This window comes from Scardinius erythrophthalmus (assembly GCF_964197995.2).
Source record: "Scardinius erythrophthalmus genome assembly, chromosome: 21".
Classification (NCBI taxonomy): Eukaryota; Metazoa; Chordata; class Actinopteri; order Cypriniformes; family Leuciscidae; genus Scardinius; species Scardinius erythrophthalmus.
This window is the reverse complement of record NC_138241.1, coordinates 115,360-142,503: the sequence shown is the minus strand read 5'-3', so window position 1 is coordinate 142,503 and position 27,144 is coordinate 115,360. Positions and strand designations below refer to the sequence as shown.

General features: G+C 47.4%; 1 protein-coding gene across 4 annotated transcripts in view; it reads left to right on the top strand.

The window, feature by feature from the left end:
• Positions 1-6,582: 6,582 nt before the first annotated feature.
• LOC308681394 (von Willebrand factor A domain-containing protein 5A-like) overlaps positions 6,583-27,144 on the top strand; it is a 40,165-nt gene continuing 19,603 nt past the window's right edge. Inside the window, exons 1-3 of one of the 4 annotated variants that reach the window (XM_081350237.1) lie at positions 6,583-6,830; positions 7,106-7,157; positions 7,983-8,185. In XM_081350237.1, the coding sequence (XP_081206363.1) occupies positions 7,115-7,157; positions 7,983-8,185 (246 nt within the window). In that variant the 5' untranslated portion in view covers positions 6,583-6,830; positions 7,106-7,114. Of the gene's footprint in view, positions 6,862-7,105; positions 7,158-7,982; positions 8,186-27,144 lie in introns of all 4 variants that reach the window. The other 3 variants (XM_081350239.1, XM_081350238.1, XM_081350240.1) reach the window with 3 other exon arrangements.

Here is a 27,144-nt window from a genome sequence, read left to right as displayed (position 1 = left end):
GGAATTAGGCTACGCCAGAAGAAGAATGTGATTTGAAGACAAGAAAGATGTAAGTTAAGAAATTCTTACATATTAGTTTGCTATTGTTGCATAAATTTCACATTGCAGTTGAACTGTTGCTAGATATATGGGGAATATTATAATATTTAGACCCGTGTTTACTGTTACTGTGTTTGTGGATATCTGCTAAAATGTAGATATGTATATGGTAACCATAATGTTTTATATTTGAGCGCGATCGCGTTTGAAAAGCACCAAACGGCTTCATGTTTTTACTATTATCTCATTTCATATCATCATAACGAATGGAAACATTTGAAGTAACATGATAATCAATATATTTTTCTCTAGCTTAGTTGTTACTGAAATATTTTGGAAGATTTATAGGCTGCTATGGTTATTGTTATTATTATTTTATGCAGCACTGCGGATAGCCTATGCCTACAAGGCACAACAAACCTGGTGTTCATTATATTATATATTGTTGGAAACATTTGTGTGTGTGTGTGTGTGTATTCTGGGAATTTTAAAAAGCAATTTTAACCAGAAAAATCTCAAATTTATTCCCAAAATCGTGCAGGCCTATAGTTTCTCTTGATATCAGTATGTTCACTGATCATTTTTTCAGGGCCCAGATGCCACTCCTGCTGACTTCAACATTCACATGAGTCTCTGTACATGAACATGGTAAAGTGAAAATCAAACACCTTGGAAATGAAAGGTATGTACAATGTTTTTAGGAATGGCACAAAGGTCTCTGTCTTTGGATCATTGTTTTCAATGAGTGCTTTTTTGTCATTTGTTGTGTATCTTTGGATTATGTTGTGTTGTAAATAAATAAAAAAAATCTAAAAGCCATTCTTTTTTAAATCTCCTCATTCTTTGTGCAAGGTTGCTCAGAATGATAGGGCCTGATAGCTCCTAATAGGGCCGTTAGGGGAGGGTCTTTGTCTTTCTCAGGTGTGAAAAGCTTACATATTATTCATATATTATCATATACTCATTAATATACTCATATATTAATAAGCTCCCGCATAAAGCTTTTTCACACAAAACATGTCGTAAAAACTTTAAATCAATATATTGTCTTCTCTGAATGAGCAGTCAGGGTGATTTTCACATAGTTTTGGAGCAAATATTCTAGGCTACGTCATACAATTTTCAAAAGTCTTGTGAAGAAATAATCAGTATGGGTTTCATGACCTTCTTTCAGTGAGAATTTTTTTTTGTATTTTCACAAACCACGCATAAATGTCATTATCTCAAAACAACAAACTTTTACACACATGCTGCTGATATATTATTGTAGCAGAGTTTGTGCTGAATACAGTGTAATTAGACTTTAGCCATGAAAATGTCACAAGTAACAGAAATAAGCACAAATGTCAGAGCATGTCAGAACACCTCCAGGGCCCAGAAAACACCTCAGACCTCACTGATCTATATAATGACTGGATAGCTCATGACGTTCTGAACTGCCAGCAGTGAAGCCAGCAGAAGTGTTCGAGCCGGCCATCTTACGATTCCCTACCAGCAGAGGCTCCAACCTAACCTGGTTCTACCAGACTCTCGTACATTTCATGAGCCTGGCCTCTCTCCATTGAGAAACGTTTACTTCCTTGTAGGCGGGTTCTCTGTTAAAGTTCAAAACTATTGGATCTGCCCAGAGTCACTCAGGATCTGCCATAGCCAATCGCTAAAGTGTGGTCGTGACGTATGTCATGCGCCGAAACCGGCCGGAAACATTTACAAATTCTAAATGTATATTTGACACTAAGGACAGTGATGTATTCAGTCAACTGTCGAAGCTGGGTCTAATCATTAACAATACGCCGCTGCGGTCGTTTCGGATCTACCGCAAATGCTGTACAGTGATCACCAGGCTACTGCGCGATACGGAAACTACTTTTCTGCCTCCTTCACTTGGTCCTCCATTAGTGTAACAAGAGGGGAGACGACAACAACTATCGGCTTTGCATCCCTATCGTTCGCCTTAGCTAACTCATTTACCACTAGAACTGCCATGGCGGTCATTTTGACCGTTTTGAATTTTATATCTGCAATAACTTTGTTGAAAAAAATAAATACAATCCCGCTGGTACCTGACTTTTCCTAAAAGTGTCTGTATTTTCATTTAAAATGTTTTTCATATAAATTACACATAAGGCAAAAAAAACAAACATATTTACCTATTTCGGCCATAAACGATCATATTGACTGCACTGAATTTCGCAACAATAAAATGTGGTAAAAAATACACTAAACATATTCAACAACAAATCATTTAAATGTAATGATATTCAGAACAGAACAAGAATGAAAAAATAACTAAAGCCAAAATGAAACGCTTTATAAGCGAAAGTGAAAGTAAGCGGCGTTGAGCTCCAGTAACTCTCTAATTAGAATCAAAATGTTTCAACATTTGCGATGTATTTGGATGGTAAACTATTCTTTATCATAGGCTTTGAACTTCACTCACGTTCCAATATCGACGGAAAAAATCATCCTCTTCACATGCACATAAAATGGTACGAATTGAGGCCTACTAGTACTGAGAAACAGAGCAGTGGAATTTTTATATGTTAGGTTGACTATTTTATTGTATTTTATTATGGCTATAATGAGCAGGCTACTGTGTGTGTGTTGGCGGGCGTGATCGAACAGTGGAAACATGAAAACATAGGCTACTATTTTGTTCAGGGCATCTACGAATATTATTTATTTATAAATTATAATTAAACTTGTTTAAATGTACAGTTTGGTGTTGTTTTGTTTTTAAAAGACATCCTAATACAATAAATGCATTAATCTCTCAATTGGGGATTTATCATTAAAGATATAGAGTTTTGAATAGCGATCAAAATGACCGCTTGCGGCAGTTCTAGTAGTTATGGAATTCTGGCACTTCTAGTGCTGAGTGAGCTGGAAAATCAAACTTTTCCCGAACCCCGTGGGGAGGAGGGCCACAACATCATGGCCACCAACAAAACTTAGCAAACATTGTTCTTGCTCCGGCTTTAACTTCTGTATATTCGGCAGTTTTGCAACAACGGACCGAATAGCTTTTCTCACATCTTTCTCCGCTGCCATTACTCCAACTCAAACTGACGCACTACATCAACGTCATCGTTCTCAGCCACTCCCTCTGTTCGCTGATTGGTCCTACAATTGATTTCTGGAAACCTAAGAATATACAGCAGTCCCAGACGTAGTACTGAAGGAAAATGAAATTGAGCGGAAGTACGTAGGAGGGTGGAGCCAGGCTAGCTCCAACCATAGACAGTAAAAGAAATGGACACAGCGACCCCATTGGATTCAACGGAGACAAGTGAAGTCAATCAGAAGCTCTCTCTTCCTGATGGCGGAGCGACTGCGCAGACTCACACTGAGCTTGATGACGTAGATGTGACGTGAGCAACCCGTCTGTCTTCTAGTAGCTGTGCCGAGAGAAATCTGAATCATTCCCTTCCGAAACTCGCAGAGACGGAGAGTGTGAGTAGGAGCTGTCCATGATCTAGGAGCAGGAGAAACCTTTGCTAAGTATTCTGATTAATTATTTTGTCATTTTGCCTCCACGTCCCCCCGATCGCCCGCGAGCTTCTCCTCCTGTCCATACGGTAATCTCTCTACTGTGCGACAGAGAGACGTCACGGAGACTCACTAGTAGCCTAGCCTTGTTGATTTTTTCAAACTGTAAATCATGGCAAAATTGTATGGAACACTAAATCTAAGCTAAGAGGAATTCTAGGTGGACACTTAAATATTCTTCATATTCTTTTGACAATCAAATTAAGATCCAAGCCTGATTTCAAATTATCGACCAATATCAATCTTGCCGGTTATGTCAAAGGTTTTGGAGAAGGTTGTAGCTGAACAATTAATAAACTATCTAGAGAGTAATAATTTCCTACATAAACATCAGTTTGGTTTTAGAGCCCAGCATTCCACAGAAACAGCTATATGTTATTTCTTGGAGAAAGCTAGACATTCTTTGGATCAGGGACATGTGATGGGAGCAGTATTCATTGACCTAAAAAAGGCATTTGATACAGTTAACCACACTATTCTTTTATCTAAATTAAGTGCATTTAATTTTAGTAAACGTTCAATTGAGTGGTTTACCTCTTATTTAAATCTAAGAGATCAGTGTGTTAAAATTGAGGATACAAAATCATTGTTTATGAGAAACAAAATGGGCTTACCACAAGGCTCAATCTTAGGCCCCTTGCTTTCTGTCTGTTTATAAATGATCTACATGTTGTTGTCCAGATGTTGAATGCCAGCTTTATGCTGATGACACAGTCATTTATCCGTCGGCTAAGTCATCCGCCTAGGTTGCTGCAGCTTAAAATGAACAAATGGAAAGGATATCTGTATGGCTCCAGGAAAATCATCTCACTCTGAATGTTAAGAAAACTGTCTTTATGTGCTTTTCCAATAGAAAGCAAAAAGAAAAAGAAAAAGTAATAATTCGAGTAAATAATAAAGAAATAGAGGAGGTAGATGAGTTTAATTTTTTAGGTAGTGTTTTAGACTCACAACTTAAATTTGATAAACATATTAAAAATAGCTCTCAAAAATGGTAAGGGTTAACCTAAATTGTTTCAGACTTATTAGAAAATATATCTCATTTGAGGCAGCACATCTTTTTATACATGCAATGATCTTGTCCCGCATTTCATACTGTATTACAGTTTGGACTCAAACAAGTGATTCCTTAATTAAAATTTTTTAATGTTATATAATCAAGCTCTAAAAATAATGGATAAAAAGCCAAATCGATGGCATCACTGCAACATTTAAATAAAATGTAATATGCTAAGTTTTACAAATTTTAAAAATCTGCATGTATAAAATTGATTTTTAAATGTTTGCACAATAAGGCAGCATCTGTTGTATGCAAACTGCTAAAGAGACAGGATGATACAAGTAGAATCACTAGGAGTTCGGCAGGTGGGAATTGTAGGATTAGTTTTCGTAGAACTACACAAGGGCAAAGAGCCTCTCCTGTTGAGGGCTCCAGACTCTGGAACCTGTAAGGCAATGCTTGAAATAAAGTCCTTTACAATGGTGGGTTAAAATAAACCAGAACTGCACGCATATTTAAATGTAATAATTTTTGTATGTAAAAGTGTAATGTAAAAGTTTTTTATGCTAAAGTTGAAAGCTCCATTCTAATATGTATAATTTAGGTAGGTATTTGAATGTCTATAAGTGGCATATTGTGGTAGTTTTATTCTATGAGTAGTAGTTTTATTTTTTGTTTTTATTTTGTTTAGAAAAGCCTTTCTAGGGACCTGAGATGCAAATTAGCTTTTGCTATACTCTCTATGTGCAATACATATTTTCCAGTTTTGACTAGGATCATGTTTTTTTGTACTGTCCCTATACAAATAAACTTATAAATAAAAAGAAAAAAAAATTAACTGCGCGCTCTTACCGGTGGGCGTGGCTTGGGCCTCCTAGGGCAGCGAAGCAAGTGCATTCTGGGAGTTGTTGTCTTTCATCCACATGAGCCAAAAAAAAAAAAAAAAAAAAATTCTGGCTTTTCTCAGTCTAGAAGGCACCAACTTCACATAATAATTTCACATTTCTACTACATAAATGACCCATTTTAAATACACATTCATCTTTCCAGAGGTGAAATATCCCTTTAACATATTTATCATTGTAACATGTTTGATTCCTGCTGAATCCTGAATATTTCATTGTAAATATTTTAATCTGAATAAATGAATCTGCCTGATTTCTTAATGTTTCAGTGCTTTACTTCATCTATCGGGTGTGTTTTCAGACGGACTGTATGGATTTACACTCGTTCTCTCACACACTCGTCCACACCCAGAGCAAACATTCACAGAGCTGAAACAGTGCATTCCTCTGACAGAGTCTTTTGTTTCTTCATTCTCAGAGCGACTGGGTCTTTATGCATTCTTTGCTCACAAAAAGGAGTCAAAGCATTTTTTTCTGGACTTGACGTCAATGAAAGGTAAAGATTGAAGACTGGGTGTTTTCCTGCTGCTCGTGACAAATGATCACATTAATGATTCTGATCAGATCCAAACACTGCTGTTGTCCTCCTGAAAGCACACATGCTAGTGGTGAGGCAAATGCGTTTACAATGTAATCATATCTGCAGGATAAGACATGTAAAGTGTCTACATGATAACCCTGATGGAAAAATCCCTTTAACATCCACTGTCTGTCACATGTGAACTTTGAGCTCATCACATTAAAGCAAAGTCCCAGCTGTCATCTGTTGCCCACAGCTAGTTCTGTATTTTCATCGGTGTATTGCATTCAATACAGCTTTGGCATTTTTACCAAGTCTAATGTATTCATGACTGTTATTTGAAAACTCAACCCATCCAGGTTAACTCGCTAAAATTGTTGCTTTTAACAGGTCTGAACCAACTGTGTTAATTACAATCCAAAAGCTGCCGTCTGATTGCACAGTTTTGCTTCATATGGTCAGATTACCAGTTCAGTGCTTTCAACCAACAACCGCTGCGTCTGAATCTCATACTCTCATGAGCTGGTACTTTTTCCTGAATAAATGACTTCGTTCTAGAATGAGTGAGTAGGGGAGTAAGAATGTAACATGGGTGTACCGCATTCGCGTGTTGTCATTATCACGTGACCCACAGCGTCATTGCGTCGTTCATAACATTGCTGATGATGAGCGCCTTCGCCTCTAAAACTGCTGCCTGATACAGTTCCAGTCACTGCGAGTCATCCGACACTTCCCGAAACATCTTTACACGGACAGTCAGGAAGTTATTTTCATCTTATTTACTGACTGAGTCGATCGCTGAGGATTTATAAAAGCAGTAAGACTTGATTCCTGTTTACTTTCACTTTGTAAGAAAAATGATTTAATCTCTTCTTTATGAACCTTTTTTATTCCTGTTAGCAGTAGTACCTTTAAAATGGTAAAGATTTACTATTATTCTTTAAATCGTGTGTGTTTACGACATTTCTGTACTGATACACACTTTTACACAGCGGCTTTTTACCTTGCTGCAGATTATATGGAATATAACAGAGGTTATGTCGAGTCAGACACATGAAATATAATGTTTATTAAAGCTGATTTGTTCCTCAGAGAGTCAGAATGGTGAACTGCTGCGGTCTCGTGTCGGAGAAGAATGAGCCAGGTACAAACTCTTACTCTCCACTTCCTCATTATCACTGTTCTACCAGCGCCACCCTACGGCCGGCCCAGTTTACCCCTGACCACAGCAGATCTTCTGCAGTGTGTGTGTGTGTGTGTGTTTGTGCTGATCTTCTGCAGTGTGTGTGTGTGTTTGTGCAGATCTTCTGCTGGTATAGTCATTTTTTTAATCGATATGATCAAGCTGGGATTGGTAATGCTGCACTGTAATCATAGTTATTTATGTATATTTTTCATTAAATGTATTATGTGATATTGGTTTGAGACTGAGAGTATTTTATTTAGTGGAGAACTTTGCAGCAGTATTTTATTTCTTATTCTTTTTTTATTTTATATATATTTTATTATATTTTATTAAAAATTGTTAAAAAAAAGTTTATTAATAAACAACCTGCAGTTTAATGTTTGCATTTCTTTCCCTTACTGTACCGAAAATAAACCTAACCGTGACTTTAAAACCGAAGTACGTACCGTACCGTGATTTTTGCGTACCGTTACACCCCTAGTTAGTGCAGATCTTCTGGTGTGTGTGTGTGTGTGTGCGTGCAGATTTTCTGGTGTGTGTGTGTGTGTGCTGATCATCTGGTGTGTGTGTGTGTGTGTGTGTGTGCTGATCATGTGGTGTGTGTGTGTGTTTGTGCAGATCTTCTGGTGTGTGTGTGTGTGTGTGTGTGTGTGTGTGTGTGTGTGTGTGTGTGTGTGTGTGTGTGTGTGTGTGTGTGCGTGCAGATCTTCTGATGTGTGTGTGTGTGTGTGTGTGTGTTTGTGCAGATCTTCTGATGTGTGTGTGTGTGTGTGTGTGTCTCAGTGCCTCTGAAGAGCATCTCGGTGCAGCTGCAGGTTCGGGATCACGGGGTCTCCGTCAGCTCCAGTCTCCAGTATGTGAACGAGGAGGATCGAGCGCTGGAGGCCGTGTTCGTGTTCCCGCTGCCGGCCGACGCCGCCGTCTGCCACTTCAGTGCCCGGATCGAGGAGCAGGAGATCGTGGCGGAGCTGCAGGACAAGCAGAGCGTGAGTCTCAGCACCTGAGGGCTGACAGACGTGATCATGTGACAGGGTGTAGACAGCTTCAGCTGAGGGCTGACGGACGTGATCATGTGACAGGGTGTAGACAGCTTCACCTGAGGGCTGACGGACGTGATCATGTGACAGGGTGTAGACAGCTTCACCTGAGGGCTGACGGACGTGATCATGTGACAGGGTGTAGACAGCTTCACCTGAGGGCTGACGGACGTGATCATGTGACAGGGTGTAGACAGCTTCACCTGAGGGCTGACGGACGTGATCATGTGACAGGGTGTAGACAGCTTCACCTGAGGGCTGACGGACGTGATCATGTGACAGGGTGTAGACAGCTTCACCTGAGGGCTGACGGACGTGATCATGTGACAGGGTGTAGACAGCTTCAGCTGAGGGCTGACGGACGTGATCATGTGACAGGGTGTAGACAGCTTCAGCTGAGGGCTGACGGACGTGATCATGTGACAGGGTGTAGACAGCTTCACCTGAGGGCTGACGGACGTGATCATGTGACAGGGTGTAGACAGCTTCACCTGAGGGCTGACGGACGTGATCATGTGACAGGGTGTAGACAGCTTCAGCTGAGGGCTGACAGACGTGATCATGTGACAGGGTGTAGACAGCTTCAGCTGAGGGCTGACGGACGTGATCATGTGACAGGGTGTAGACAGCTTCACCTGAGGGCTGACGGACGTGATCATGTGACAGGGTGTAGACAGCTTCACCTGAGGGCTGACGGACGTGATCATGTGACAGGGTGTAGACAGCTTCACCTGAGGGCTGACGGACGTGATCATGTGACAGGGTGTAGACAGCTTCACCTGAGGGCTGACAGACGTGATCATGTGACAGGGTGTAGACAGCTTCACCTGAGGGCTGACGGACGTGATCATGTGACAGGGTGTAGACAGCTTCACCTGAGGGCTGACAGACGTGATCATGTGACAGGGTGTAGACAGCTTCACCTGAGGGCTGACGGACGTGATCATGTGACAGGGTGTAGACAGCTTCACCTGAGGGCTGGAAGACGTGATCATGTGACAGGGTGTAGACAGCTTCACCTGAGGGCTGACGGACGTGATCATGTGACGGTGTAGACAGCTTCCCCTGAGGGCTGACGGACGTGATCATGTGACAGGGTGTAGACAGCTTCACCTGAGGGCTGACGGACGTGATCATGTGACAGGGTGTAGACAGCTTCACCTGAGGGCTGACGGACGTGATCATGTGACAGGGTGTAGACAGCTTCACCTGAGGGCTGACGGACGTGATCATGTGACAGGGTGTAGACAGCTTCACCTGAGGGCTGACGGACGTGATCATGTGACAGGGTGTAGACAGCTTCACCTGAGGGTTGACGGACGTGATCATGTGACAGGGTGTAGACAGCTTCACCTGAGGGCTGACGGACGTGATCATGTGACAGGGTGTAGACAGCTTCACCTGAGGGCTGACGGACGTGATCATGTGACAGGGTGTAGACAGCTTCACCTGAGGGCTGACGGACGTGATCATGTGACAGGGTGTAGACAGCTTCAGCTGAGGGCTGACAGACGTGATCATGTGACAGGGTGTAGACAGCTTCAGCTGAGGGCTGACGGACGTGATCATGTGACAGGGTGTAGACAGCTTCACCTGAGGGCTGACGGACGTGATCATGTGACAGGGTGTAGACAGCTTCACCTGAGGGCTGACGGACGTGATCATGTGACAGGGTGTAGACAGCTTCACCTGAGGGCTGACGGACGTGATCATGTGACAGGGTGTAGACAGCTTCACCTGAGGGCTGACAGACGTGATCATGTGACAGGGTGTAGACAGCTTCACCTGAGGGCTGACGGACGTGATCATGTGACAGGGTGTAGACAGCTTCACCTGAGGGCTGACAGACGTGATCATGTGACAGGGTGTAGACAGCTTCACCTGAGGGCTGACGGACGTGATCATGTGACAGGGTGTAGACAGCTTCACCTGAGGGCTGGAAGACGTGATCATGTGACAGGGTGTAGACAGCTTCACCTGAGGGCTGACGGACGTGATCATGTGACAGGGTGTAGACAGCTTCACCTGAGGGCTGACGGACGTGATCATGTGACAGGGTGTAGACAGCTTCACCTGAGGGCTGACGGACGTGATCATGTGACAGGGTGTAGACAGCTTCACCTGAGGGCTGACAGACGTGATCATGTGACAGGGTGTAGACAGCTTCACCTGAGGGCTGACGGACGTGATCATGTGACAGGGTGTAGACAGCTTCACCTGAGGGCTGACGGACGTGATCATGTGACAGGGTGTAGACAGCTTCACCTGAGGGCTGACGGACGTGATCATGTGACAGGGTGTAGACAGCTTCACCTGAGGGCTGACGGACGTGATCATGTGACAGGGTGTAGACAGCTTCACCTGAGGGCTGACGGACGTGATCATGTGACAGGGTGTAGACAGCTTCACCTGAGGGTTGACGGACGTGATCATGTGACAGGGTGTAGACAGCTTCACCTGAGGGCTGACGGACGTGATCATGTGACAGGGTGTAGACAGCTTCACCTGAGGGCTGACGGACGTGATCATGTGACAGGGTGTAGACAGCTTCACCTGAGGGCTGACGGACGTGATCATGTGACAGGGTGTAGACAGCTTCACCTGAGGGCTGACGGACGTGATCATGTGACAGGGTGTAGACAGCTTCACCTGAGGGCTGACGGACGTGATCATGTGACAGGGTGTAGACAGCTTCACCTGAGGGCTGACGGACGTGATCATGTGACAGGGTGTAGACAGCTTCAGCTGAGGGCTGACGGACGTGATCATGTGACAGGGTGTAGACAGCTTCACCTGAGGGCTGACAGACGTGATCATGTGACGGTGTAGACAGCTTCAGCTGAGGGCTGACAGACGTGATCATGTGACAGGGTGTAGACAGCTTCACCTGAGGGCTGACAGACGTGATCATGTGACAGGGTGTAGACATCTTCACCTGAGGGCTGACAGACGTGATCATGTGACAGGGTGTAGACAGCTTCAGCTGAGGGCTGACGGACGTGATCATGTGACAGGGTGTAGACAGCTTCAGCTGAGGGCTGACAGACGTGATCATGTGACAGGGTGTAGACAGCTTCACCTGAGGGCTGACGGACGTGATCATGTGACAGGGTGTAGACAGCTTCACCTGAGGGCTGACAGACGTGATCATGTGACAGGGTGTAGACAGCTTCACCTGAGGGCTGACCTTCACCTGAGGGCTAACGGACGTGATCATGTGACAGGGTGTAGACAGCTTCACCTGAGGGCTGACGGACGTGATCATGTGACAGGGTGTAGACAGCTTCACCTGAGGGCTGACGGACGTGATCATGTGACAGGGTGTAGACAGCTTCACCTGAGGGCTGACGGACGTGATCATGTGACAGGGTGTAGACAGCTTCACCTGGGGGCTGACGGACGTGATCATGTGACAGGGTGTATACAGCTTCACCTGAGGGCTGACGGACGTGATCATGTGACAGGGTGTAGACAGCTTCACCTGAGGGCTGACGGACGTGATCATGTGACAGGGTGTAGACAGCTTCAGCTGAGGGCTGACGGACGTGATCATGTGACAGGGTGTAGACAGCTTCAGCTGAGGGCTGACGGACGTGATCATGTGACAGGGTGTAGACAGCTTCAGCTGAGGGCTGACAGACGTGATCATGTGACAGGGTGTAGACAGCTTCAGCTGAGGGCTGACGGACGTGATCATGTGACAGGGTGTAGACAGCTTCACCTGAGGGCTGACGGACGTGATCATGTGACAGGGTGTAGACAGCTTCACCTGAGGGCTGACGGACGTGATCATGTGACAGGGTGTAGACAGCTTCACCTGAGGGCTGACGGACGTGATCATGTGACAGGGTGTAGACAGATTCACCTGAGGGCTGACGGACGTGATCATGTGACAGGGTGTAGACAGCTTCACCTGAGGGCTGACGGACGTGATCATGTGACAGGGTGTAGACAGCTTCACCTGAGGGCTGACAGACGTGATCATGTGACAGGGTGTAGACAGCTTCAGCTGAGGGCTGACGGACGTGATCATGTGACAGGGTGTAGACAGCTTCACCTGAGGGCTGACGGACGTGATCATGTGACAGGGTGTAGACAGCTTCACCTGAGGGCTGACAGACGTGATCATGTGACTGGGTGTAGACAGCTTCACCTGAGGGCTGACAGACGTGATCATGTGACAGGGTGTAGACAGCTTCACCTGAGGGCTGACAGACGTGATCATGTGACAGGGTGTAGACAGCTTCACCTGAGGGCTGACAGACGTGATCATGTGACAGGGTGTAGACAGCTTCACCTGAGGGCTGACAGACGTGATCATGTGACAGGGTGTAGACAGCTTCAGCTGAGGGCTGACGGACGTGATCATGTGACAGGGTGTAGACAGCTTCACCTGAGGGCTGACAGACGTGATCATGTGACCGGGTGTAGACAGCTTTACCTGAGGGCTGACAGACGTGATCATGTGACAGGGTGTAGACAGCTTCACCTGAGGGCTGACAGACGTGATCATGTGACAGGGTGTAGACAGCTTCACCTGAGGGCTGACGGACGTGATCATGTGACAGGGTGTAGACAGCTTCACCTGAGGGCTGACGGACGTGATCATGTGACAGGGTCTAGACCGCTTCACCTGAGGGCTGACGGACGTGATCATGTGACAGGGTGTAGACAGCTTCACCTGAGGGCTGACGGACGTGATCATGTGACAGGGTGTAGACAGCTTCAGCTGAGGGACGTGATCATGTGACAGGGTGTAGACAGCTTCAGCTGAGGGCTGACGGACGTGATCATGTGACAGGGTGTAGACAGCTTCACCTGAGGGCTGACGGACGTGATCATGTGACAGGGTGTAGACAGCTTCACCTGAGGGCTGACGGACGTGATCATGTGACGGTGTAGACAGCTTCACCTGAGGGCTGACGGACGTGATCATGTGACAGGGTGTAGACAGCTTCACCTGAGGGCTGACGGACGTGATCATGTGACAGGGTGTAGACAGCTTCACCTGAGGGCTGACGGACGTGATCATGTGACAGGGTGTAGACAGCTTCACCTGAGGGCTGACAGACGTGATCATGTGACAGGGTGTAGACAGCTTCAGCTGAGGGCTGACGGACGTGATCATGTGACAGGGTGTAGACAGCTTCACCTGAGGGCTGACGGACGTGATCATGTGACAGGGTGTAGACAGCTTCACCTGAGGGCTGACAGACGTGATCATGTGACAGGGTGTAGACAGCTTCACCTGAGGGCTGACAGACGTGATCATGTGACAGGGTGTAGACAGCTTCACCTGAGGGCTGACAGACGTGATCATGTTGTAACAGTTACCCTGTTACAAGGATGAAAGTGTTCATCCTGGCCTCAAGAGGGCAACAAAAGGAGGAAATGGTTTAAATATTGGGAGAGATAGAGGGAGAAATGAGGGAAGCATGGTGATGGTTTGGGGTTTGTTGGGGGGAAAAAGAGGTGGAAACCCATTGGGTTAAGGATGTTTGCAGAGAAGCTCACAGAGGACTCTGTAATGGAGCTTTAGAAGAGAAACAAGAGTTGTGATGAGATATACTTTTCCTGTGTTGGATTATGCTACCTGTGTTGGATTACACCAGTGGAATTATTTGAACTGATTGCCTATCTTGATTGCCTGCTGGGACATTGCAAAGACTGGGACTTTCTACCAACATTCAGATAAGAAGATTTGCGTTACAGACTGTATTTCTCTTCTCATACTGCAGTTACACCTTCCATACCTCATGTCGCCTGTTTTGTTTATTTGTGTTTTGGGTTTGAGTTTGATATGTTTATTTGTTTGTTTACAGTATTGAGCTTGGTTATATGAAATGTTGTTTTGGGTTCCATCAGTATGTCTATTGTTATCAGTAGCATTCATTTTTAATACATACTATTCATTTTCACTCCCTTATTGAGACTCGTATTTAATTTGAACACAACTATAAGCAAAAGTGAATCCCCCTTTTATGTAACTTATAGTCTATGAAATAAAAAGGCGAGATAGTTACATAGTGGTGGCCCGTACGGGGAATGGCATTTGAAGGTTGTTGTTTAATTAAAAAGTCACTTCTGCCATGGCTGACCTCTGTTCTGGTACAGAAGGGGAGTTTGAGATTAATCCAGATTTCACGGCCGGACCATTCGTAACCAGAAGAGAGCCGGTGAGAGAACTTATTACTACATTCAGTGGCCTCTATATAGATTCTGATGGAGAGCCTGAGGCAGAGAGTGATAAATGTGAAATCGACGATGATGATATCAACTTTCCTCTTCCACCGCCACCAGAACCTGAGATAAGTGACCAAGATATGGTGGAAAATCTTAGGAGAAGAGTCGTCTTCTTGGAAGAGCAGTTGACAAATTGTATACAGAAGGTGAATGAGAGGGTTACCAGTGACCAATTAGAATGTAGATGCAGAGCAGGAGAGGATAAAATGTCCTATCGTGTTGAAAGAGCATGTGAGAGGGTCAAGAAGGCGTTGGAGCTAGACATACAGGATCTGGGGAAATCAATGGTTGATTGTCTTGCTAGACGTGATATCCAGATGGATAGGAAGATCAACGCTTGTATACCCTCGACATCTACTCCAATACATCTAAACCCAAGTTCACTTTCTAATCCTGCAGTCTCTCGTATCTCCAATAAAACTTACAATGTGCAAAGAAGTCATCCTCCATTTTCATCTGCATCCATCTCACACCGTCCTCCTGTTGATATTGAGTTTCCTCGTTTTGGTGAAGATGAGGCTGATGATCCCATTTCCTATATTGAGAAATGTGAAGAATACTTAGCTCTACGACCTCTTTGTGAGGTAGAGTTGTTTGCTACCCTCTCTTCTGTGTTAAAAGGAACTGCAAAAGCCTGGTGGGCAGCCGAGAGGAGAAATGTGAGTTCCTGGAATCAATTCAAAGACGTTTTTCTGAAGTCGTTCCTAACTGAGGACTATGAGGCGGAAGCTGCGAGATTGCTGAGAGAAAGGAAACAAGGAGTACAAGAGAGTATCCGTGACTTTGCCTTCCAGTATCGTGCTTTGTGTCTCAGATATAGGAGGGACATGCCTGAAAAGGAAGTCATCCAAGCTATCCTAAGGAACTGCAACCCAAGGCTAGCCAGTTTGCTTCGAGGAACCGTGAAGAGTGTGAGTGAGCTGGTAAGGATTGGAACCCAGATTGAAAGGGACTTTGAGGAATCAAAAAAATATTGGAGCAGCATAAATTCTGAATCCCAAAGGAAGAAGAATCAGCACGTACAAAGTCCATCCATCCGGTCATCAATGGCTAGTACTAATACCATACAGTCTGAACCATTTGTTACCCAGCCCAGTAAACAAGAGATGAGGATGCTTACCCTGCCTATTCTTCTACGGGGCCGTTATTTCCATGCTATGCTCGACACTGGGAGTACATTTTCTTTGATCCAAGAGTCCTGTTGGAGGCAGTTGGAATCTAAGCAGAAGTGGAAATCCAGTGGAGGACAGACGTTTTTACTAGCAAATGGACAGGTTCAGACTGCGTTAGGACGTTCAGACTGGGAGTGTGAGGTGTTTGGACAAAAGTTTATAGTCACCTTATATGTGATGAAGGATTCTGATTTGACATTTCCTCTCATTTTAGGAATGGATTTTTTGATGTTTTCGGGGATCATTTTGGATTTTTCTAGATCTCAGTATATACTACCCACAGCTTCAAAGGAAAATGATCAAGTTCATCCATTTGTTACTAAAGAATCAGGTTGCCCACCTAATCTAAACTTTTACCTTGCTGTACCTATTCCTCCAGACACTGTAGATACTAACCAGTTGATCCATCAACTTGTGCAAGCAGCTGATACCACCAACGAGAGTAAGGTTTCATTGCAAGGGGTCCTGAGAGAATGGCCAACTGTATGCACTATTGCCATTGGCCATACTAAGATTGTGAAGCATTCCATCATTACACATAATGAAGTTCCCATCAGGAAAAGGCCATATCGGGTTTCAAGAGAGAGACAACAGATTACAGATCATGAAGTTCAAGACATGCTGACTAAAGGTATTATTCGTCCATCTGTCTCTCCTTGGGCCTCTCCTGTAGTGCTGGTACCAAAGAAAGATGGAAGTACAAGATTCTGTATCGATTACAGGGGTCTAAATGCAAAGACTTACCTGGACTGCTACCCCATGCCTCAAATCCTAGAGATCTTAGAATCACTGCATGGAGCCAAAGTATTCAGCACTTTGGATCTGAAAAGTGGATACTGGCAACTGGATATGGAGTCAGTCAGTATTCCCAAGACAGCATTTGTTACATCTTCAGGGCTTTATGAATTCCTCCGTCTTCCTTTTGGCCTGAAAAACTCTGCTGCCTCTTTCCAAAGGTTGATGGAGATTGTGCTGAAAGACTTAAAAGGGAAGTGTTGTTTCGTCTATATAGACGACATCGTTGTTTATTCTAAGGGTGAAGAGGAACATCTAGAACACCTCTCACAAGTTTTCAGATGTCTTCAGAAAGCAGGTTTAACACTTAACCTCAAGAAATGCAACCTGGTTCAGAAATCCCTTGTATTTTTGGGGCATGTGGTGTCCGCTGAAGGTGTGAAGACGGATCCAGAAAAGGTGAGAGCTGTGAGGGAGTTCCCAACCCCTCAGTCACTCAAAGATGTACAGAGATTTCTTGGCCTAGCTGGATGGTATCAGCGATTCATCCCTGGTTTCGCTGAGAGAGCCGCACCTTTGCATGCCTTGAAGCGAAAGGGCGCCATGTGGGTCTGGTCTGAAGAGTGTCAGAAATCTTTTGACGACATAAAGCAATCACTTACCATAGCTCCAGTGTTGAGTCCTCCAGAATTCTACAGACCATTCAGAGTTCAGACTGATGCTAGTCAAGTGGGTCTTGGAGCCGTGTTGACCCAGGAGTATGAAGGCGAGGAACATGTTGTAGCATATGCGTCCAGATTACTACATGGTGCTGAAAGAGCATACTCAGTCTCTGAGAAGGAGTGCCTCGCCGTAATCTGGGCCGTGGAAAAGTGGCGACCTTACCTTGAAGGACAACGCTTTGAGGTTATCACCGACCATGCAGCTCTATCTTGGGTTTTCAACCATCCAAAACCTTCCTCCAGACTAACACGATGGACCATTCGGCTTCAGAGTTTTGACTTTGAGGTAAAGTATCGGAAAGGGCAATGTAATATCGTACCTGATACCTTGTCCAGAAGTAAGGATGACATAACTTCTCCAGCAATGCTTGTTGTATGCAGAGCCCCGAAAGTGTCGGATAATTATGCAAGCCTTCAGATTGACTGGGATGGATTAGCTGAAGCACAACAGAAAGACCATGAAGTCAAAGAAATGATGGACAAAGTTACATCTCAAATTGACCGTGACCTTTCAAAAATACATTACACCAATGAAAATGGATATTTATTCCGTAGTGTGCCAAGTCAGCAGCAGGGACATAAGTTTCAGTTAGTCATTCCGACATCTTTCCGGGAGGAAATTTTGAAGTTTGCTCACGATAGTCCTTTGAGTGGGCATCTTGGAAGGATGAAAACTCTCCTACGGCTGCTAGAAGTGGTGTACTGGCCAAGTATACGCAAAGATGTCTGGAATTATTGTAGAGACTGCCAAGTATGCCAACAATACAAACCCTCAGTCACTAAATTGTCTGGGCAGTTACAGTCAACCCCAGTGGTGGAGCCTGGGCATATGCTGGGTGTAGATTTTATGGGACCATTTCCCAGAAGTACTAAACAACATGAATACCTGCTTGTGGTGGTGGACTACTGCTCCAAGTGGGTGGAAATGTTCCCAATGCGGAAAGCTAAAGCACCACAAGTGGCAAGAATCTTGGTTGAGGAGATCTTTACTCGCTGGGGTACCCCTGCCTACCTTGTGTCCGATCGAGGGGCTCAATTTACATCTCGTCTCCTCACCCTAGTATGTCAACAATGGGGAGTAGTTAAAAAGCTGACCACTGCTTACCACCCGCAGACCAATTTGACTGAGAGGATTAACCGTACTTTGAAAACGATGATGGCATCGTATGTAAAAGATCACCATCGACACTGGGACAGGTGGTTGCCAAATTTCAGATTTGCCATAAACTCCGCTTGGCAAGAAAGTACGGGGTTTACTCCAGCAGAGATTGCTCTTGGGCGTCCTCTCAAGGGACCTCTTGAAAGAGCTATACCAACACCACCTCAACCTGACAGCCCTACCTATGAGCTATTGGAGAAACAACGACAGCTTGTGGAAACTGTAAAGGAGAATGTTGAAAGAGCTCAGCATAAACAGAAGCGGAACTACAACAAAAGGAGGAAAGTGGAGGATTTTCAAGAAGGAGATCTGGTATGGGTTAGGGCTCACCCTTTGTCCAGGGCAGAGGAAGGTCATATGGCAAAATTGGCAGCAAGATGGAAGGGTCCAGCCAAAGTTTGTAAACGGTTGGGTCCTGTAAATTATTCAATTTCATTTCTGGATGCCCCTCTGGTTTTTGACAAATTTCACGTACAAAATTTAAAACCTTTTTATGGTATGGTAAACTCTTCCAGTGAGGGGGGAAGTATGTAACAGTTACCCTGTTACAAGGATGAAAGTGTTCATCCTGGCCTCAAGAGGGCAACAAAAGGAGGAAATGGTTTAAATATTGGGAGGGATAGAGGGAGAAATGAGGGAAGCATGGTGATGGTTTGGGGTTTGTTGGGGGGAAAAAGAGGTGGAAACCCATTGGGTTAAGGATGTTTGCAGAGAAGCTCACAGAGGACTCTGTAATGGAGCTTTAGAAGAGAAACAAGAGTTGTGATGAGATATACTTTTCCTGTGTTGGATTATGCTACCTGTGTTGGATTACACCAGTGGAATTATTTGAACTGATTGCCTATCTTGATTGCCTGCTGGGACATTGCAAAGACTGGGACTTTCTACCAACATTCAGATAAGAAGATTTGCGTTACAGACTGTATTTCTCTTCTCATACTGCAGTTACACCTTCCATACCTCATGTCGCCTGTTTTGTTTATTTGTGTTTTGGGTTTGAGTTTGATATGTTTATTTGTTTGTTTACAGTATTGAGCTTGGTTATATGAAATGTTGTTTTGGGTTCCATCAGTATGTCTATTGTTATCAGTAGCATTCATTTTTAATACATACTATTCATTTTCACTCCCTTATTGAGACTCGTATTTAATTTGAACACAACTATAAGCAAAAGTGAATCCCCCTTTTATGTAACTTATAGTCTATGAAATAAAAAGGCGAGATAGTTACAATGTGACAGGGTGTAGACAGCTTCACCTGAGGGCTGACAGACGTGATCATGTGACAGGGTGTAGACAGCTTCACCTGAGGGCTGACAGACGTGATCATGTGACAGGGTGTAGACAGCTTCAGCTGAGGGCTGACGGACGTGATCATGTGACAGGGTGTAGACAGCTTCACCTGAGGGCTGACAGACGTGATCATGTGACCGGGTGTAGACAGCTTCACCTGAGGGCTGACAGACGTGATCATGTGACAGGGTGTAGACAGCTTCACCTGAGGGCTGACAGACGTGATCATGTGACAGGGTGTAGACAGCTTCACCTGAGGGCTGACGGACGTGATCATGTGACAGGGTGTAGACAGCTTCACCTGAGGGCTGACGGACGTGATCATGTGACAGGGTGTAGACCGCTTCACCTGAGGGCTGACGGACGTGATCATGTGACAGGGTGTAGACAGCTTCACCTGAGGGCTGACGGACGTGATCATGTGACAGGGTGTAGACAGCTTCAGCTGAGGGACGTGATCATGTGACAGGGTGTAGACAGCTTCAGCTGAGGGCTGACGGACGTGATCATGTGACAGGGTGTAGACAGCTTCACCTGAGGGCTGACGGACGTGATCATGTGACAGGGTGTAGACAGCTTCACCTGAGGGCTGACGGACGTGATCATGTGACGGTGTAGACAGCTTCACCTGAGGGCTGACGGACGTGATCATGTGACAGGGTGTAGACAGCTTCACCTGAGGGCTGACGGACGTGATCATGTGACAGGGTGTAGACAGCTTCACCTGAGGGCTGACAGACGTGATCATGTGACAGGGTGTAGACAGCTTCACCTGAGGGCTGACAGACGTGATCATGTGACAGGGTGTAGACAGCTTCACCTGAGGGCTGACGGACGTGATCATGTGACAGGGTGTAGACAGCTTCACCTGAGGGCTGACAGACGTGATCATGTGACAGGGTGTAGACAGCTTCACCTGAGGGCTGACGGATGTGATCATGTGACAGGGTGTAGACAGCTTCACCTGAGGGCTGACAGACGTGATCATGTGACAGGGTGTAGACAGCTTCACCTGAGGGCTGACGGACGTGATCATGTGACAGGGTGTAGACAGCTTCACCTGAGGGCTGACGGACGTGATCATGTGACAGGGTGTAGACAGCTTCACCTGAGGGCTGACGGACGTGACATGTGACAGGGTGTAGACAGCTTCACCTGAGGGCTGACAGACGTGATCATGTGACAGGGTGTAGACAGCTTCACCTGAGGGCTGACGGACGTGATCATGTGACAGGGTGTAGACAGCTTCACCTGAGGGCTGACGGACGTGATCATGTGACAGGGTGTAGACAGCTTCACCTGAGGGCTGACAGACGTGATCATTTGACAGGGTGTAGACAGCTTCACCTGAGGGCTGACAGACGTGATCATGTGACAGGGTGTAGACAGCTTCAGCTGAGGGCTGACAGACGTGATCATGTGACAGGGTGTAGACAGCTTCACCTGAGGGCTGACAGACGTGATCATGTGACAGGGTGTAGACAGCTTCAGCTGAGGGCTGACAGACGTGATCATGTGACAGGGTGTAGACAGCTTCAGCTGAGGGCTGACAGACGTGATCATGTGACAGGGTGTAGACAGCTTCACCTGAGGGCTGACAGACGTGATCATGTGACAGGGTGTAGACAGCTTCACCTGAGGGCTGACGGACGTGATCATGTGACAGGGTGTAGACAGCTTCACCTGAGGGCTGACAGACGTGATCATGTGACAGGGTGTAGACAGCTTCACCTGAGGGCTGACTGACGTGATCATTTGACAGGGTGTAGACAGCTTCACCTGAGGGCTGACAGACGTGATCATGTGACAGGGTGTAGACAGCTTCAGCTGAGGGCTGACAGACGTGATCATGTGACAGGGTGTAGACAGCTTCACCTGAGGGCTGACAGACGTGATCATGTGACAGGGTGTAGACAGCTTCAGCTGAGGGCTGACAGACGTGATCATGTGACAGGGTGTAGACAGCTTCAGCTGAGGGCTGACGGACGTGATCATGTGACAGGGTGTAGACAGCTTCACCTGAGGGCTGACAGACGTGATCATGTGACAGGGTGTAGACAGCTTCACCTGAGGGCTGACGGACGTGATCATGTGACAGGGTGTAGACAGCTTCACCTGAGGGCTGACGGACGTGATCATGTGACAGGGTGTAGACAGCTTCACCTGAGGGCTGACGGACGTGATCATGTGACAGGGTGTAGACAGCTTCACCTGAGGGCTGACGGACGTGATCATGTGACAGGGTGTAGACAGCTTCAGCTGAGGGCTGACAGACGTGATCATGTGACAGGGTGTAGACAGCTTCACCTGAGGGCTGACAGACGTGATCATGTGACTGTGTAGACAGCTTCAGCTGAGGGCTGACGGACGTGATCATGTGACAGGGTGTAGACAGCTTCACCTGAGGGCTGACGGACGTGATCATGTGACAGGGTGTAGACAGCTTCACCTGAGGGCTGACAGACGTGATCATGTGACAGGGTGTAGACAGCTTCAGCTGAGGGCTGACGGACGTGATCATGTGACAGGGTGTAGACAGCTTCACCTGAGGGCTGACAGACGTGATCATGTGACAGGGTGTAGACAGCTTCACCTGAGGGCTGACAGACGTGATCATGTGACAGGGTGTAGACAGCTTCAGCTGAGGGCTGACAGACGTGATCATGTGACAGGGTGTAGACAGCTTCACCTGAGGGCTGACGGACGTGATCATGTGACAGGGTGTAGACAGCTTCACCTGAGGGCTGACAGACGTGGTCATGTGACAGGGTGTAGACAGCTTCACCTGAGGGCTGACGGACGTGATCATGTGACAGGGTGTAGACAGCTTCAGCTGAGGGCTGACGGACGTGATCATGTGACAGGGTGTAGACAGGGTGTAGACAGCCGACAGGGTGTAGACAGCTTCAGCTCGACGGACGTGATCATGTGACAGGGTGTAGACAGCTTCACCTGAGGGCTGACAGACGTGATCATGTGACAGGGTGTAGACAGCTTCACCTGAGGGCTGACGGACGTGATCATGTGACAGGGTGTAGACAGCTTCACCTGAGGGCTGAGGGACGTGATCATGTGACAGGGTGTAGACAGCTTCAGCTGAGGGCTGACGGACGTGATCATGTGACAGGGTGTAGACCGCTTCACCTGAGGGCTGACGGACGTGATCATGTGACAGGGTGTAGACAGCTTCACCTGAGGGCTGACGGACGTGATCATGTGACAGGGTGTAGACAGCTTCAGCTGAGGGCTGACGGACGTGATCATGTGACAGGGTGTAGACAGCTTCAGCTGAGGGCTGACGGACGTGATCATGTGACAGGGTGTAGACAGCTTCACCTGAGGGCTGACGGACGTGATCATGTGACAGGGTGTAGACAGCTTCCCCTGAGGGCTGACAGACGTGATCATGTGACAGGGTGTAGACAGCTTCACCTGAGGGCTGACAGACGTGATCATGTGACAGGGTGTAGACAGCTTCACCTGAGGGCTGACGGACGTGATCATTTGACAGGGTGTAGACAGCTTCACCTGAGGGCTGACAGACGTGATCATGTGACAGGGTGCAGACAGCTTCAGCTGAGGGCTGACAGACGTGATCATGTGACAGGGTGTAGACAGCTTCACCTGAGGGCTGACAGACGTGATCATGTGACAGGGTGTAGACAGCTTCAGCTGAGGGCTGACGGACGTGATCATGTGACAGGGTGTAGACAGCTTCACCTGAGGGCTGACGGACGTGATCATGTGACAGGGTGTAGACAGCTTCACCTGAGGGCTGACAGATGTGATCATGTGACAGGGTGTAGACAGCTTCAGCTGAGGGCTGACGGACGTGATCATGTAACAGGGTGTAGACAGCTTCACCTGAGGGCTGACAGACGTGATCATGTGACAGGGTGTAGACAGCTTCACCTGAGGGCTGACAGACGTGATCATGTGACAGGGTGTAGACAGCTTCAGCTGAGGGCTGACGGACGTGATCATGTGACAGGGTGTAGACAGCTTCACCTGAGGGCTGACGGACGTGATCATGTGACAGGGTGTAGACAGCTTCACCTGAGGGCTGACAGACGTGATCATGTGACAGGGTGTAGACAGCTTCACCTGAGGGCTGACGGACGTGATCATGTGACAGGGTGTAGACAGCTTCAGCTGAGGGCTGACGGACGTGATCATGTGACAGGGTGTAGACAGGGTGTAGACAGCCGACAGGGTGTAGACAGCTTCAGCTCGACGGACGTGATCATGTGACAGGGTGTAGACAGCTTCACCTGAGGGCTGACAGACGTGATCATGTGACAGGGTGTAGACAGCTTCACCTGAGGGCTGACAGACGTGATCATGTGACAGGGTGTAGACAGCTTCACCTGAGGGCTGACGGACGTGATCATGTGACAGGGTGTAGACAGCTTCACCTGAGGGCTGACGGACGTGATCATGTGACAGGGTGTAGACAGCTTCACCTGAGGGCTGACAGACATGATCATGTGACAGGGTGTAGACAGCTTCACCTGAGGGCTGACAGACGTGATCATGTGACAGGGTGTAGACAGCTTCACCTGAGGGCTGACGGACGTGATCATGTGACAGGGTGTAGACAGCTTCAGCTGAGGGCTGACGGACGTGATCATGTGACAGGGTGTAGACAGCTTCACCTGAGGGCTGACAGACGTGATCATGTGACAGGGTGTAGACAGCTTCAGCTGACGGCTGACGGACGTGATAATGTGACAGGGTGTAGACAGCTTCACCTGAGGGCTGACAGAAGTGATCATGTGACAGGGTGTAGACAGCTTCACCTGAGGGCTGACGGACGTGATCATGTGACAGGGTGTAGACAGCTTCACCTGAGGGCTGACGGACGTGATCATGTGACAGGGTGTAGACAGCTTCACCTGAGGGCTGACGGACGTGATCATGTGACAGGGTGTAGACAGCTTCACCTGAGGGCTGACGGACGTGATCATGTGACAGGGTGTAGACAGCTTCACCTGAGGGCTGACGGACGTGATCATGTGACAGGGTGTAGACAGCTTCACCTGAGGGCTGACAGACGTGATCATGTGACAGGGTGTAGACAGCTTCACCTGAGGGCTGACGGACGTGATCATGTGACAGGGTGTAGACAGCTTCACCTGAGGGCTGACGGACGTGATCATGTGACAGGGTGTAGACAGCTTCACCTGAGGGCTGACGGACGTGATCATGTGACAGGGTGTAGACAGCTTCACCTGAGGGCTGACGGACGTGATCATGTGACAGGGTGTAGACAGCTTCAGCTGAGGGCTGACGGACGTGATCATGTGACAGGGTGTAGACAGGGTGTAGACAGCCGACAGGGTGTAGACAGCTTCAGCTCGACGGACGTGATCATGTGACAGGGTGTAGACAGCTTCACCTGAGGGCTGACAGACGTGATCATGTGACAGGGTGTAGACAGCTTCACCTGAGGGCTGACGGACGTGATCATGTGACAGGGTGTTGACAGCTTCACCTGAGGGCTGACGGACGTGATCATGTGACAGGGTGTAGACAGCTTCACCTGAGGGCTGACGGACGTGATCATGTGACAGGGTGTAGACAGCTTCACCTGAGGGCTGACAGACGTGATCATGTGACAGGGTGTAGACAGCTTCACCTGAGGGCTGACGGACGTGATCATGTGACAGGGTGTAGACAGCTTCAGCTGAGGGCTGACGGACGTGATCATGTGACAGGGTGTAGACAGCTTCACCTGAGGGCTGACAGACGTGATCATGTGACAGGGTGTAGACAGCTTCAGCTGACGGCTGACGGACGTGATCATGTGACAGGGTGTAGACAGCTTCACCTGAGGGCTGACAGAAGTGATCATGTGACAGGGTGTAGACAGCTTCACCTGAGGGCTGACGGACGTGATCATGTGACAGGGTGTAGACAGCTTCACCTGAGGGCTGACGGACGTGATCATGTGACAGGGTGTAGACAGCTTCACCTGAGGGCTGACGGACGTGATCATGTGACAGGGTGTAGACAGCTTCACCTGAGGGCTGACGGACGTGATCATGTGACAGGGTGTAGACAGCTTCACCTGAGGGCTGACAGACGTGATCATGTGACAGGGTGTAGACAGCTTCACCTGAGGGCTGACGGACGTGATCATGTGACACGGTGTAGACAGCTTCACCTGAGGGCTGACAGACGTGATCATGTGACAGGGTGTAGACAGCTTCACCTGAGGGCTGACGGACGTGATCATGTGACAGGGTGTAGACAGCTTCACCTGAGGGCTGACGGACGTGATCATGTGACAGGGTGTGGACAGCTTCAGCTGAGGGCTGACGGACGTGATCATGTGACAGGGTGTAGACAGCTTCACCTGAGGGCTGACAGACGTGATCATGTGACAGGGTGTAGACAGCTTCACCTGAGGGCTGACAGAAGTGATCATGTGACAGGGTGTAGACAGCTTCACCTGAGGGCTGACAGACGTGATCATGTGACAGGGTGTAGACAGCTTCACCTGAGGGCTGACGGACGTGATCATGTGACAGGGTGTAGACAGCTTCACCTGAGGGCTGACAGACGTGATCATGTGACAGGGTGTAGACAGCTTCAGCTGAGGGCTGACGGACGTGATCATGTGACAGGGTGTAGACAGCTTCACCTGAGGGCTGACGGACGTGATCATGTGACAGGGTGTAGACAGCTTCACCTGAGGGCTGACAGACGTGATCATGTGACAGGGTGTAGACAGCTTCACCTGAGGGCTGACGGACGTGATCATGTGACAGGGTGTAGACAGCTTCACCTGAGGGTTGACGGACGTGATCATGTGACAGGGTGTAGACAGCTTCACCTGAGGGCTGACAGACGTGATCATGTGACAGGGTGTAGACAGCTTCACCTGAGGGCTGACAGACGTGATCATGTGACAGGGTGTAGACAGCTTCACCTGAGGGCTGACGGACGTGATCATGTGACAGGGTGTAGACAGCTTCACCTGAGGGCTGACGGACGTGATCATGTGACAGGGTGTAGACAGCTTCACCTGAGGGCTGACGGACGTGATCATGTGACAGGGTGTAGACAGCTTCACCTGAGGGCTGACGGACGTGATCATGTGACAGGGTGTAGACAGCTTCACCTGAGGGCTGACAGACGTGATCATGTGACAGGGTGTAGACAGCTTCACCTGAGGGCTGACGGACGTGATCATGTGACAGGGTGTAGACAGCTTCACCTGAGGGCTGACAGACGTGATCATGTGACAGGGTGTAGACAGCTTCACCTGAGGGCTGACAGACGTGATCATGTGACAGGGTGTAGACCGCTTCAGCTGAGGGCTGACGGACTTGATCATGTGACAGGGTGTAGACAGCTTCACCTGAGGGCTGACAGACGTGATCATGTGACAGGGTGTAGACAGCTTCACCTGAGGGCTGACGGACGTGATCATGTGACAGGGTGTAGACAGCTTCACCTGAGGGCTGACGGACGTGATCATGTGACAGGGTGTAGACAGCTTCCTTAAACCTGCTCAACACACACGCCTGTCGCTTTCAAACAAGCCTAGGAAATCTATGCAAAGTTTTATACATTAGAA